Below are 14,501 nucleotides of genomic sequence, written 5' to 3' on the forward strand. Positions count from 1 at the left end.
ATAAGCCCACTGCACAAGGCTTACTCTCAATGTATAATAATGAACCAAATGCTAAGTACTTTTCTGTGTGCTCTATGGAGTTATTTGAACATATGATGTATGATCGCACTTGCACAGTTGATTGTGAAATAAACGCATGATGCACGACAGACATACATATTCAACATTAGGTGTGGCTTCGATCTCAGGGAATCTCTCCTACTTATGAATATTAAAGAGCAACTTGATTTGCCCCGCCCCCTCTTCCTCTGAACTTGCTGTAAAGTCTGGGACAGTCATTCGGACACAGACGGCGCTTTCTTAGCTCGTTGGTATTGTTGTATCAGAGGCGATCAGAAATATATGAAGAAAAAGAACAATAGTCGAAAGGACAAAAAAGTGAGACAAGGGGGCAGGTCATTTTGCATTGGAAATCTATGCTCTTTTCAAAAGGTGTTGTTCTCCACTCGTGCATGTTCAAATCTGAGGAGTATATAGAGCCGTAGGTCGGCCGGACTTTTAGTTTCGCAGCAAACGGCACTATCAAACAGAAGGCATGATTTTGAGACCGAGTTCAAGCTGTGCTGCTTTTTCTATTCATGTCTTCTTGCAATGCATGTGGATTAAGGTACGTGAATATTCAAGCCTATTTCTAACCTTTTGCCCATACAGTATTGCTCTAATTGTACAGTTTTCAACATGCACATTTTCAAAAACTGGTTTGTGTGTTTAGGAGGATGCACTAGAAAACTTAAGCATGTTTTCATGTCACCATCAATTTGATTTTCCAAAGTTCCAAAATAAGCAGTAACGCGTGCCTCTGTAAAATAACAGTAAGGGGGTTTATTTGCAATAGTTTGTTGCAAGTAGTAACTACAAATCACACACTTAACTAATGTCGATATTAGCTTGCTAACAAACATTTAACGTTATCTACCTACTTTAGCTTGATACGATTTGTTGCAGCTATCTACTTCTATTTAGCTGTTAGCTAACGTTACTTCTACAGTTGGAAATGTTCAAGCTTGCATACATGTTGATTGACAGTTTGAAAGGAAGGTATCAAAAGGCAAGACCCATTCAAATGAAGTAATGTTGCACATTTATTTCCAAAAACAGGTGGCTGTGGCATCAGGACACTTCGAATTGCAAATTGTGTCGATGCAGAACGTGAATGGCGAACTGCAAACTGGTGTGTGCTGCGATGGATCTCGGAATGCCGTAGATCGCAGATGCACGAGGGACGAGTGTGATACCTATTTTAAAGTGTGTCTAAAGGAGTACCAGTTGAAGGTCTCTTCGGCGGGCCCATGCAGTTTCGGGACGGCTTCAACACCCGTGGTCGGAGGGAATACTTTTTCTTTGCGGAACACGAGGAGTGACAAGTCAAGGATTGTGTTACCTTTCAGCTTCGCTTGGCCGGTGAGTTGATTGTGTCGTTATGTTTATATAACACGTTCTCCCACTCGGGCGCTCGAGTTTGCTGAGAACTTGAACTCTCAAATATTTTGTCTCAGCAAAGTGCAATTTAGATGGATAGACTACAAAAAACGATGGGCAAATTAAGTAACTTTTGGATATGTCAATGTCAGCATGTCATGTGAGGCAGGCAAGGCTACACAATGCAAGTTCATGGGCCACAAGACACGGTAATGTTTTTTAGGGGGTAACCTTATTCTTACAAAAACCGTATATTATTGTTCAGTCATATTGGCAGAGAATAAAGTGAGTTGGTCCATAAGCTTGCGCTGTCTGAATACTCATCACTAGTGTTCATGCGATAGTTATTGGGAATAGGCTGAAATGTTAAACCAAAATGGGCAAGTCCAAAGAGGTTTAATCGTTTACGAAGAGCTGTAGCGTCGCATCATTCTACCAGTGACGCGCTGCCTAAAAGGGATTCATTCCCCACTGTCTTTTCCTAAAGAGCGCGACCAGTAGCCGAGCCTCAAACAATGGCTTGTGCAAGAATAGGCAATAAAACAGCTGGGTTATCTAGCCACGGCGTTTACACACAGTGCGCTCCCAGTTGTCCCCAGCAATTATTGTCAAGGATTAGGCTATAGTTGACCTAAGAACATGACAACCAAAGTGGACTGATGCTATTTCAATGCAGATAAGTTGCCCTGGCAGCATCAAAATGTGTTTTGGACACACAAGGATGTGGCCCCCAAATGGTTTTCTAGACATGCTCCAATATCACTATGAAAAGACCTAGCTAAGAAGCCATTGTCCTATTGCATATTTTCTTTTCCATCTAATTTCTACCTAGCAATTTGGTTGATTACTCAAGATTGTTTGCCCAGAAATACAACAGACAAGCTCAGGGGGAAACTTAATGAAATATTGAATTGGGGAATTGGCTTTTTTTTCACACTTAAATTCGTGGTCGTACAATAACCCCTGTTTTGTATGAATTGTAAATCTGTGCCTCATCAGCATTCAATGAAGAGGTGCCAGGTCATCAATGGGATGAAGTGATTGGATGTTTGAGGGAGTTGCTAGGTAACGAGGCCTCCCACTGGGAGAAATGGAACTGGGTGCTAGAGAGGGAGGAGAGCATCTGCAAGGGGGGCATGGTTGACGGAGACAGCTTTTTTCCCCCTTCAAACCCTTTACTTACAGTGTTCTCCATGGCTAGACCTAATGGGTGAAAAATGATGTGTGTTGTGGAAGGGCGATGTTGGATTTATATTGATTTTCATATAGAATCAGGGTCTGGATAGAATTTAAAAAATGTTAAGTCGATTGTAAAGAGTATATTCCTAGAAATGGGGGGCTTTTGGAACTATGCCAACATTTGGTTCTGTTTCGCACAGGTGTGGACACTTGAGATTCCCGAGTATGGAATATTCCCAAATATTTCATAAACTGAACAGTCAGCCAGTGTTTATGACACGATGCCATTACTGTATAGGGGCAGTCGACATTGCCTAAGTCACAAAGGTCTGGGCGTGTACCCTCGCCCCTGACCTTAACACAGGCAGTATAAAGGCCTCTTGTTCCCCCACCGCCCTTTGTCAACCTGGGCGGTTGCGCTTGACTGGTCCCAAGACATTCCATCTTTTTAACCCTGCCACCCTATAGTAACTGGTGTGTTAAATGAAGCAGTCACCGTCCCCTTACTTCGAAGAAGCAGGGGCGTATTCATTAGTGCACACCAAAAAAAAAAACATTTAGCTACGGAAAACATTTTGCAACAAAAATTAGTTTCTTATTGAATTATTTTAGGTACGTCCCTCCCCACGTTGGTCCGTTTGCTTCTGTTAGTTCCTAGTGAAAAATTCACCCCAGGCTTGGCTAGGCTAGAATGGCCCTGGGTCTGTTTTATATGTCCACAACCCCGACCCCAAATTGGCACTGGCGAACCAAGACAACCTCACTCTGCGTCAGTCTGTTTATTGGGCCCTCAAATGGCAGCCTCTTGCCATGGGCAAAAGTATCGCCAACAACATCTTACTTGCGGTTGTTGAACTTTCATTCCCCCTATTTTCCCCCTCTCCTTTTTGAACTCTCACATGTGACACAGGCCACTGTTCTCCTCTCATTCTTTTTAGAGCTTGGAGAGAGGAGCTCTCTACTCTCTCTCTCTCTCTCCTCTCTCTCGGCCCCTGGCTTGACGGCCCTAGCCAGACAGAAGCAGTGACAGCTTATATTAACGGGGGGGGGGGGGGCTGAACAATAGCCTCGGGCTGGCAGCGAGGATTATGGGAGATAATGGGAGGCCAGGATGGGAATAATGTGGCTGGGGGTAAGCAACAGGATGCAGCAGTAGACTCAGCAGTGCCGCGGTTCGTTCGGCGGCTCCCAGACTAAACCGTTGTGCTGAAGTTGCCATTATTTTGAAGTTCGGCCCCTATGGCCCATCGGTTGCCTTACTCGCGTAATGCCGGTAGGCCTATTATTCTACCAGCCAGCAGCCCCCAGAGCCAAAGCCTAGAGAAGGATAGAGGCCGGTGGGGATAGACCCCCCCCCCCCCCCACCACCCATGGTCAAACAGCGGGCTGGAGTTCAGCCAGAGTGACAACATTGATGCTTGGCTTTTCTTTCTCTGTTCATTTTGGGTTTTTTTCATTCTCACTTCTCAGCAAGGATTATTATACTAGTCTCGCTCATCTCTCGTTCTCTTATCTCTCTCCAATCCATCTGTCGGCCTCTGTTTCCCCATCTTTCTGTTTCTCTCCATCCCTCTCTCCATCTCCCTTACTGTCGTAAAAGCCTCATCTACCTTGCATCTGGCCTAGTATGTGTGTGTTTAGGAGAGGCAGGGGGAATGCCTAATAAAGGGGGAGAGGTGCGACAGTACAAAACTGAAGAGCACACAGTGATTTATGAGGTAAGGGTAATCCGAACAGCCTGCTTGTATCTTCAGCACAACACGTCCAGATAGAAGTTTCATTTTAGTGTTTGTCAAACTGGACATTTTTATGTTTGAGAAGCATTGAAAGCTTGCAAATGTCAGAACACTGGCTTCCGAGACACCGACTTCCTGGACCCAAAAAAGATTGCAATGCAGAATTTCCATTAAATGTGTTTTTAGTCCAGGACTAGGCTTAATCTGTGTCTGTGAAACTGGCCCCGTATCAGTTGACCTTTGATAAAGGGCGGTGAATAGAGCATGATTTAAAAAAAATCACAATTGTGGTTTCATTCAATGTGGGCAGCGACGACTTTATCCTTCGCCCAAAAGTTCCCCTTTATAGGTAGAGGCCAATCAGGCCACTATAGCGTGAGCCTTGCTCCTACTGCTCTGCAAAACACAGGCGTTTATTCACCCTGCCGACTCCCTTCCTGGACGTGCCCAGGCTTGTCTGCTCATTTCACTTGCTTTTTCCCACACTTATCTCAGCCTAACGAAAGCGCTCGGCCGTGCCTCTGTCCTCAACCAAAACTGGGTACGGAACATGTAGTTGGGCACCGTTCCAATATTACTCAATGTATTGAAGGAGGGAGTGACGTAGGGGAGAAAGTGGGCAAGGCACCACTAGTCTGGGGAAAGAAGGGATGGTGTGCTTTGCTTTCTTACCTGGCTGCTATTTACCGTTTTGGTAAACATTACTTTGGCACAGTCGACCGGTGGCATGTACTAACCGAATGGGTTTGGCAGGGGGAAATGTTTTGAAATAATTTTTCTTTGATATTTGTGAGGAAATAACAGTTTTGACTGGAGTTTATTGAAGGACAGTGCTTTTTAAATTGTGAAATTCCCAAGCTTTGGATAGTTTTAAGAAAGTTGAGTTGACTTGGCTACCACTGTTTAGCATGTCTCTCCATTTCAATGGTTACGATCACGAATCATGATATGCAAAATGGCTGCACACACAGTTGGCGCTGCTGTGTGGTTTTCCCCAAATCTTGACATCATCTGGATTTCATGGGAGTAATAACCAGTAATTAGACTGACATCCATATAAGAGAACGATCAGTGATTCAATGGAACAATGTAGCTAGCTGCTAGGCTGTGCAGGGCTATGTGTGCCCGTGAACCAGCGTTGTGTTTGTTTAAATGGGACAAAGTGGCAAGGCCATAAGCCCCACACAAGAGGCCGGGCATGCCTCCAAGGGAGAGTGAGGGAAAGAACAAGCTGTCTGCCCGACCACCCCAACCCCCTCATCACCCCCTGTTTCCACCACCACACACTCTTTCCTCCCCCCTCTCATTTTTTTGGAGCTTCATTGACAAGTGATACAAGGAGTGCTCATGTGAATGTTGGCAAGTGAGTGTTGTGAGTAGAGAGACGCCCTCTGACTGGAGCCAAGTATGGACACACACACACACATTCGGCACACACTTACACTTATTAGCCTGCACATACACACAATTGCGTGTGCACACAAACCGATATATGATGCACCCAGATGAAAACACATGATACTGTACACAACAGTCTCAAATGAATGAAGGCCCGCATACACACACTCTTGGCACACATACTTCCCCCCTCAGCCCAGCCCTCCACTGCTCTCCGCTGTCTGTTATCCGATACCGGTGAGAGCGATGGGGGCCTTAAGAGAGACAGTTTCAAAGAGGTGCCGAAATAATGGACCCCCGTCCCCATGACGCACACAAGTATACACCCACTGAAATGGCCTTTTACACACACACACACACACACACACACACACACACACACACACACACACACACACACACACACACACAGCAGAGATGCAAACCCACTACCTCAACCATTCTATCTATTACAGCGCCCTCAAGTCGCTCCACACAACTACTCACAGTGCACTGGAAGGGGAAAATAAAGGAAAGGAACCCAGGATGGTTTTTAAACAATGCCAGCGGTTTGCTCTATCGCCACTCTTGATCTCTCTCTATCCGGGGAGGAGAAAGCAGTGGGTTAATTTTGGGGTGGGTTGCTGGAAGGGAGAGTGGCTTAGCCCGCCTGGATCAGAGGGCTGCTGGCGCCTCGGGGGGGGGGGATAGCTGCGTTCTCTCTAATCTGCAACATATGGAGAACGGCCAATGGACAGACACGGCGTTAAACGCCACCATACCCACTCGCTTGCGGCTCTCTGGTGTGTGTGCTCACGAATGGGAAGGAGTTTGGCTGTATTTACGCTATTCCCTGTGAATGTGTGCCTATAATGAAATAATTTATTTTATTGATAAAGGTACACGCTGCATTAATGTTATACCAGATCTCTACCAACAGTTATTACCTCAGATGGGACTTTCTCTTCCCCAATTTTTTAGATTTCTGCCAATATGTTATGTCCATTCAAACAGTTGGCTATAGGCTACTTCTTATTTAGCCAACTCTGTTAACAGGAACTATGCAGAAAGGAATCTAAAAGTAAACCTGTATCAGCCAGGGGTGAAAGGATTAACGCAGCTGTGGCTTTATTTTATCTGGCACCTCTCTCTCATATCAATCTTCTCTCTCTCCAGAGGTCCTATACGTTGATCGTGGAGGCCTTGGACTTCAACAACGACTCTTCTACGGGCAGTGAGTATTATCCCCCACCATTATGTTACTATATATATATTTATTTTTATTTTATTTTACTCCATTCGGTTTCACATTACAAAAGCAACATGACCCCGTGACCTGGAAGTGGTGATCCCGGGACAAAATTGGGTGGGGGGCTTAATTTCATGGTAAGGGACATTTTGGGGGAGGGAAATTTTACTTGTGCTTATAAAAATGTTTTTAAAGGCTGATGGCAGGCCATGGTCATGCCACCATTCTGTGTGTTGGGTACACACTCACACATTGGCCTTTATGATACTCACATTCACCCCCCCTCCCCCATTTGAAAAGCCATTGGTTGGCATTACTGACCAACGTTGGGCAGAAAACTATCAAGCATAAAGAACCTGGAGTCGTTCCTTCTGCCTCTCGTACTCCCCTACCATCCATATAGCTCTCAACTGTCATTTTACACAATACTCTCATTCAGAAAACAGTGACTGTAGTATAGACTGGTAAGGGAGAGCGGGAGGAGGAGATGGAGAGAGATCACACTACAGATTTGAGCGTTGTTTGTTTTCAGCCCGACCGTTAGGCAGTCAGTGGGAGTTAAGGCTGTGTGTTGCATTTGGCATTCCTCAGGGAACCATTATAGTTCCAGTGTTAAATCGGCCCCAGGGTACGCTGACCCCTGTCCAGGTGTGCTTTGGCCCAGAAGGAGGGCAGGGCAGTAGTTCCACCACAACCAAGTCTACACCGAGCATGAAACTAATCATCGCATTCGGGCCAATAAAGCCCAAATGCAAAAAGGTTAGTGTGCGGTTGAAGACTTGTATTTTTCGAAAGCCCTCCCGCCGACAAGCACACACAACAAGCCAGCTATATCAATGAAAACGTCTGCCAAGGAAGAGGGCCAAGTGAGGACAGGCCAAATATTGGCCGTCTCACTTAGCGTCAACAAGCTAAGTGCCCTGGGCACGTGGCCAGTTAGCCTCCAATAAGCAGACACATTAAAAGCCTATCACAGTTGTGCTGCTAATGCTATCCAGATACACTGCTACGGCTAACCTTAGTCTAGAGTTAGCGTCTCTAAATTGTGCTTACATAAGCTTAAATTACAAGTTACCGTGGTAACTATCATGTCGGTGCCGACTCATTGCCCCGAGCGGTATTCACCACAGAACTGAGAGGTTTAAATGTTTGGTCAAATCACCAGGACAGTACAATTTCTTGGGGTTGGCTGTTTCTCACACCGTCAACCGTCCCAGGGCTTTCCTGTTTGATATGGTGGGTCACAGTTTGCTTCAAGGTCTTTTTTTTTCTCGAGGACCCTGGGTTAATTTTGTCCGTTTTGCCAAACCACAACCCCCTCGCCGTCAAACTATTCCCGGGCCTCAGGTAGTGAGAGGGCGTCACCTCACCCCGACCACACTTTGCACTCCACTGGTGAAATACCACATTGGCGCTCTGGGTTCTAGAACAGCATGGAATATTACTACTACGGCCCACCACTACTAGCACTGCCGTAAACAAAGCAGCTTTCCCTCCAAGAAAAGAGTAAACAAACTCAAAGCTTAGGTTTTTGTTAATTTTCGCGCCCCCTTGTCAAAGCTCGCAGAGGCTGAACGGAATTTAAGTGGGCAGACTGTTTTGGACAGTTTTTAAAATAAATAAATAAATGTGTCGTTTGCATTACTGCCTTTCTGTATTTCTTGACTACCAGAGGACTTCTTCATGGAAAATGGGATTAGGAGGCAGTGACTGCCCTAACATAGTGACATGGCAGCGCTGGCATGGGAGGGATGCCGTCCTCTTTCCCTCGAGGGCTGACCCTGGTGAAGTCGCTTTGTTTGGGTGCAAGGGTAGCAGAGGGTGGCGAAGTGGGCAGGGACAGAAGAGGGAATCACCTCTTATGTCGGTTGGCAGCTGTAGCCTTGGATGGCAATTCATATTTGGGCATTTACCCAGTGATATTTGGAGACCCTGTACTAGTAAAGTCCGAGAAGTGGCATTAAAATGACCCAAAGCAAGACTCTTGGTCTGGCTGAATGGGCATTCACATCATGCGTTGACTTCTGTGTATTTATTGTATGACTGCATTTGTCTTTGCCTCCACCTTATGCACATGTGTTTCCTACCAGTCCCTCTGACTCCTCTCTCTCTCTCTCCGCAATCCGTTTCCCTCCATCAGGCGTGGGAGGCGAGAGGATCGAGAAGGCTGTTCAGTCGGGCATGATCAACCCCAGCCGCCAGTGGCAGAGCCTGAAGCATAACGGGCCGGTTGGCCAGTTCGAGTACCAGATTCGGGTCAGCTGCGACGAGCACTACTATGGTTTCGGCTGCAACAAGTTCTGCCGTCCGCGCAACGACTTTTTTGGCCACTACAACTGCGATCACAACGGCAACAAGACCTGCCTCGAGGGGTGGTCTGGACCAGAATGCAGCACTGGTAAGCGGGAGGGATTTAACCAAAGTAGTTGTCTGTAATTTTTTTTTTTTTTACAGCAACATGAAGTCGAGCTAAAGTTATTTTTTTCCATGAGGTTAGACATTTGAACAAAGCTCAAAAGGCATTCATCAAGTGACATTCATCAACAATCAATTGGAATATATAATTCAAATGATATTAATAACAGTGGGCCTTTAAGGGCAACTTGTGCTTTAGCGACTTGGCCCACAATTGACAGCAATTGCGTTGAGGTGAAACCGACCAGAGAGAGAATGAACACTAGGCTAAATTTATATAATTTAGGGGTGGGGTCAAGCTGGCCTCTTCAACCATTGACACGAGGGCATATTGTCTTAACGCAGCAGACTTTGGCCACGGCTGGCCCGGCAGGCTTTTACAAATAGTTAGCGTTGCCGTTTGGAATTTGGGCTGTTTGCAACGCACCAGCGCACCCCTAGGCCTTAGTATCCTAGCGGGGAGCGATAGCAGGGCTCTGGGATAAGTCTTGGATTTTGTAGGATTACTGCCCCGGTTGGAGCTTAGGACATTCCCACGAGTTTGGAGATGAGATGGGGGAGGGGGAGCTGTCTGACATCATCATGCTGACTCTTTGTGTTTTTTTTCTGTCACTCTTACTTTTTTTTCCCCCCCTGTGAATTTCTTGCTGATTCTCACCGTCACAACACTTGACTTTCTTTCTCTCCCCCTCTCGCGCTCTCCTTTACTTCCTCCCTCATTCTCTTTCTATCTCTCAGCTATTTGCAGGCAAGGCTGCAGCACTGAACACGGTTCCTGTAAATTGCCCGGAGATTGCAAGTAAGCACCCCTTTTCCCAACACAACCATTTTCAGCTAACCTAAGTTAGTAAAAAAAAAAAAAAAAAACTCTGAAAAGAGCCAGACTCAAAATCTCACTCCCGACTTGTTGTCACTCAGCAACACCCTTGTTCCACATGGAAATAACACCATTGGCAGGGGGAATTCCCAATACCATGCGTTCTGCCCACTTTGGATTGGCATCAGACTCGAAGGAGACATAGTCATTTCTGGCAGTGTCTTAGATGACACTATACGTTATACAGGTTACTATACGTGGCAATCAAACTCACAACCCTTGATTGTGACGTGTTCGTTAGGTACCAAACAGAAGAAAACAGACTGAAGCAGGCAGTGACTGTTTTACATTGCGTGCCCTAATAAGCACAAGCCAATGAATCCCCCCTCCCATCATCCAGAGCTGTGAAGGGCCTGAACCTTTGCATGTTTTTTGGGAAGGGGCCCCCAGAATGGTGAGAGCTTAATGGCGGCGGTGGTGGAATCTGGCCTCAAAGACCGCTGTCAAATTCAAAGGATTTTTTTTTTCTCCCTTTCTTTCACCTGTCTGTTTCCACACCCTCTTTTCACCTCCCTTCAGCACAATGCTTTGATTTAGCCCTTAAGTCTCGCAGCCAAGAAACAATTGGAAGTGGAGGTAGGAGAAGTTAGGATGTTGTGGTGATTCTGGAGAAGCTTCTATGGCTTCTTCTGAACTCAAACACGCATCTGATTCTTACGGGAGGCTGCAGTGAAATGGGTACTTTTGATGGCTTCATATTTTTTGCAGCTTTCAGTAGGTAGGTGTATATATTGGATATCTGGGATAGTTATCCAATGCATGTAGCAAAGGTGGGCTGGGCATGGATACCAGGAATTAATGTGTGGGGGGGTGTATACGATTCGCTCTGTTATCCAAATGACTTTAGGATGAAAAGTTTAACCCTGCTAGTGTCCTGTCCAGACAAGCAATTTTACTTACTCAAGGAGCAGTCTTGGCCCAGCCCAACCCATTCGTGTGTGTTTTAAACGGGATAGTGTCGAGCACTGAATGCGTATTTTCTTTGATAAGATCGGTTGTCCCCTGCATTGAATAATTATCGAGTGAGTGTGTGTCCTGCAGGTGTCTGTACGGCTGGCAGGGCGAGTACTGTGATAAGTGCATCCCTCACCCGGGCTGTGTGCATGGAAGCTGCGTGGAACCGTGGCAGTGCCTCTGTGACACAAACTTTGGCGGCCAGCTCTGCGATAAAGGTAAGCATACACATGCACGCATGCAAATACACACCAGAGAGGTACACTACAAAGCATGGTCATTGAGTTGGCTAGCTAACTTTGATAACAACCAAAAATAGGCCTACTTATTTTCTGGTTTATGCTAAACTTAGATGTTTTTGGTTGTTGAGTCAATTAGTTTGTGTGTGTGTGAGAGATATATAGATATATTTAGGCAAGTTAGCTGGCTAACTCATTGATCCTGCTTAGTGGTATACCCCTCTGCTCTGTAGATGTACAGCTGATAACTAGTGCCCTCACAAACGCACTCATCCATTTTCTGTGAAATACAAACACTCATACTTTTCCCTCCTTGTCTTCCAGACCTGAACACATGTGGTACATTCCAGCCCTGTCTGAACATGGGGACCTGCAGCAACACTGGACCTGACAAGTACCACTGTGCCTGTCCTGACGGCTACTCTGGTGTCAACTGCGAGAAAGGTGAGTCACCTGACGAGACACATACGTGTGTGTGTAAATAGGTAAGTCGATTGTAGTGTCTAGGGTCTGGTTCCACTCAATGTTTATTCCTTATGAGAGTGAAATTGGAGTAGAAGATAAGATTAACTGTATTGTCCCAGAGTGAAATTAGTCTTGGACACTCAAGCGCAGCAAATCTACTATGTTGGAGAATCTCTCTCCTGTCTCCCACTCAACTTTTTTCATTTTCTGGTGACGATTGAGAGAAAGGGGAATTTGTTTTCTCAAGACTGGTCGGTGAGATCTGAGTCATGTGGTGCGACGGGGTGGGAAGTCGAGGGGGTCATGGTTTAGGGTTAGGGGGGTCAGCCCCGTGCTTAACCCCATCCAGGGAGGTTCCGTTCGTGGGGCAGTCTCACGCGTCACTCCGGCCAGGAGGTGATGACCTCATTAAGGTATCATCAAGGGAAACGGGAACGGAAGGAGACGCAGTAACAGAGCTAACCTTTCTGAGGGTGGATTGTAATTCCAGCTTCATCAACAAATCTAACAGTTACCTCACATCTTCAAGTTGTTTAAAATATGTCAATTGTTAGAATCAAGGTTGGTTCCTATAAAGTTTGAGTTTTGATCATAGGGATGTCATAGAGTTGTATGTCTTTCTTTTTCTTTAGTTGAGAATGTTTCAATGAAGTTGGGTCGAATTTGATCATTAGGATAAGTAGATGGCCCTTGTTTTGTATGGGGGTCAATGGAGGCATGACTCAGCTAATTGAGGGGAAAGCTCCCTGTAGGCGTTGGCAGTCAAACACGCCCGCTCTGTGTTTGTCTGGGACAGTTGCCACTCTGTTTGTTGCGAGGGTTTGAAAACTATCGCCGGTCATCTTGAGAGTGAGGGAGGGAACAAGGGAGAGAACGAGGAAAAGAAGAGGGGATTCCAGCTTCCAGCCAAGCCTGAATTCTCCTTTTCTTTTTCTCTCCCAGCCAGACCAACAACATTAAACCCCCTCCTGTGCTCCTTCTCTCCCTCCCTCCCTATATCCCCCTCTATTCCTCCCGTAACCCTAGCCTCCCGTACCCCTAGCCCGCTGACACCAAGTCATCTCCCTCTCGCCCCCCCCCCCTTGGGTGGGAGTCCCAAATGGCACCCTATTCAGTGCACTAATTTTGACCAGGGACGTAGTGCATTATATAGAGAATAGTGTGCCATTTGGGACACTACCTCGATCTGCCAGCCAAAGAATGCAGAGCATTAATTGATTTGAGCGGAGGAATCCGTCGTGACTTGAGTTTGCTATTCTCTTCTCTCGTCCTCCCGCGACGGGATGGACAATGATTTACGCTTGGGTGGAAGTCACGGCGCGTCGCTCGGCGGGGTCAGCATGCCGTGACAGACGATTTCCTGCTAGCTGGCTAGAGTAAACGCTAAGGCTAGGGCCTTGGGGGGCGAGTGAGAGTGAAATGGGAGAGGGGATGTTTTTTTTCTAACGACGTAGGCCTAGTGGGAGATCGGACCCTCTGTCTTTCTCTCCCTCTTTCTGTCTCTTGCTTTCTTTCTGTGTCTTTTTCTCATTGAGAAATGTTGTTCTTTCTCTTGTTCTGTTTATTTCTCTTGCACTCAGCACTCTATCTCTCCTTCCCCCTCTCGCTCCTCGTCTTGCGGTGTGGTCCAGAGCTGGTTAGTGAGAGGTCAAAGGGGCTTTCCACTCCACTGGCTGTAGCCTAGCTGGGCCAGAGAAAGCTGCTGGGAACCGACTGCAGCGAGGGGAAAAACCCACCCCACCCTCCTGCAGTGTGAGAACTGAGTTTGGGAGTTTAACTCTCTAACTCTCTCTGTTCTCCACCTTTCCCCTCTCTCCCTTCTCACTCCCATCCCTCTCTCTTTTACCTGCTCGATCTACCTCTTGCTCTGTCTCTCGGTCCATAGCAGAGCATGCCTGTCTGTCGGAGCCCTGTTTTAACGGAGGGAGCTGTTTGGAGACCAGTCAGGGCTTCGAGTGCCAGTGTGCCCCCGGCTGGAGTGGCCCCTCCTGCAGCATCAGTAAGTAATACATTATAGTATGTAATACCTGAGGTTTAGGTCATTTTAAATTCAATATTATCCTGGCCTTGTTCGTGCCAATTGACGCATCTTTTGGACGTCAACATTCTAACAGTCAAATATATTTCATATATGCTATCGTAAAAATAATTATCTTGTTGTCTTTATGAAGGTCTTAGGCAACATTAAAAATGAAAATATTATGTTCTCTCCCCCCCCCCCCCCCTGAAAATATTTTATTAGTGTATGGCACTGTATATAAAAATCACTAAACATAGACTTTCAAGTGTAGAAATCGACTTTATTTGTGAAGTGCCTTTGTTAAAACTATGAAACAAAAAGTATGTGTGTTGGAACACGGTACTGCTTCTATTTATAATGACAAAACAAATACAAGTAACCCAAACCAACAAGACACATGAGCTGTCAGCAAGACACGCGGTCAATTGAAGAGAATCTCAGTTGCATAAGTGTCAGTATTGGCACCGTTTGTGCTTGATAAATGGTGAAAATCAGCATAAAAGCCAGAATGGCATTATAATGAATGTGTCGATTTTTTTTTTTTAAACCGCAGTCAAAAATAGTCCATCAT

The 14,501-nt window shown here is 46.0% G+C and overlaps 1 protein-coding gene across 3 annotated transcripts in view; it reads left to right on the forward strand.

Annotated features, from left to right (window-relative positions):
• The first annotated feature begins 273 nt into the window (after positions 1 to 273).
• Positions 274 to 14,501, forward strand: part of LOC135521931 (protein jagged-1b-like) — a 33,738-nt gene continuing 19,510 nt past the window's right edge. For 2 of the 3 annotated variants that reach the window (XM_064947753.1, XM_064947759.1), the window contains exons 1-8: positions 274 to 607; positions 1,099 to 1,401; positions 6,888 to 6,945; positions 9,101 to 9,358; positions 10,114 to 10,174; positions 11,294 to 11,424; positions 11,770 to 11,889; positions 13,796 to 13,909. In XM_064947753.1, the coding sequence (XP_064803825.1) occupies positions 536 to 607; positions 1,099 to 1,401; positions 6,888 to 6,945; positions 9,101 to 9,358; positions 10,114 to 10,174; positions 11,294 to 11,424; positions 11,770 to 11,889; positions 13,796 to 13,909 (1,117 nt within the window). In that variant the 5' untranslated portion in view covers positions 274 to 535. The remainder of the gene's footprint in view (positions 608 to 1,098; positions 1,402 to 6,887; positions 6,946 to 9,100; positions 9,359 to 10,113; positions 10,175 to 11,293; positions 11,425 to 11,769; positions 11,890 to 13,795; positions 13,910 to 14,501) is intronic. The other variant, XM_064947766.1, reaches the window with a different exon arrangement.

This window comes from Oncorhynchus masou, chromosome 4 (genome assembly GCF_036934945.1).
Source record: "Oncorhynchus masou masou isolate Uvic2021 chromosome 4, UVic_Omas_1.1, whole genome shotgun sequence".
NCBI classification, from domain to species: domain Eukaryota; kingdom Metazoa; phylum Chordata; class Actinopteri; order Salmoniformes; family Salmonidae; genus Oncorhynchus; species Oncorhynchus masou.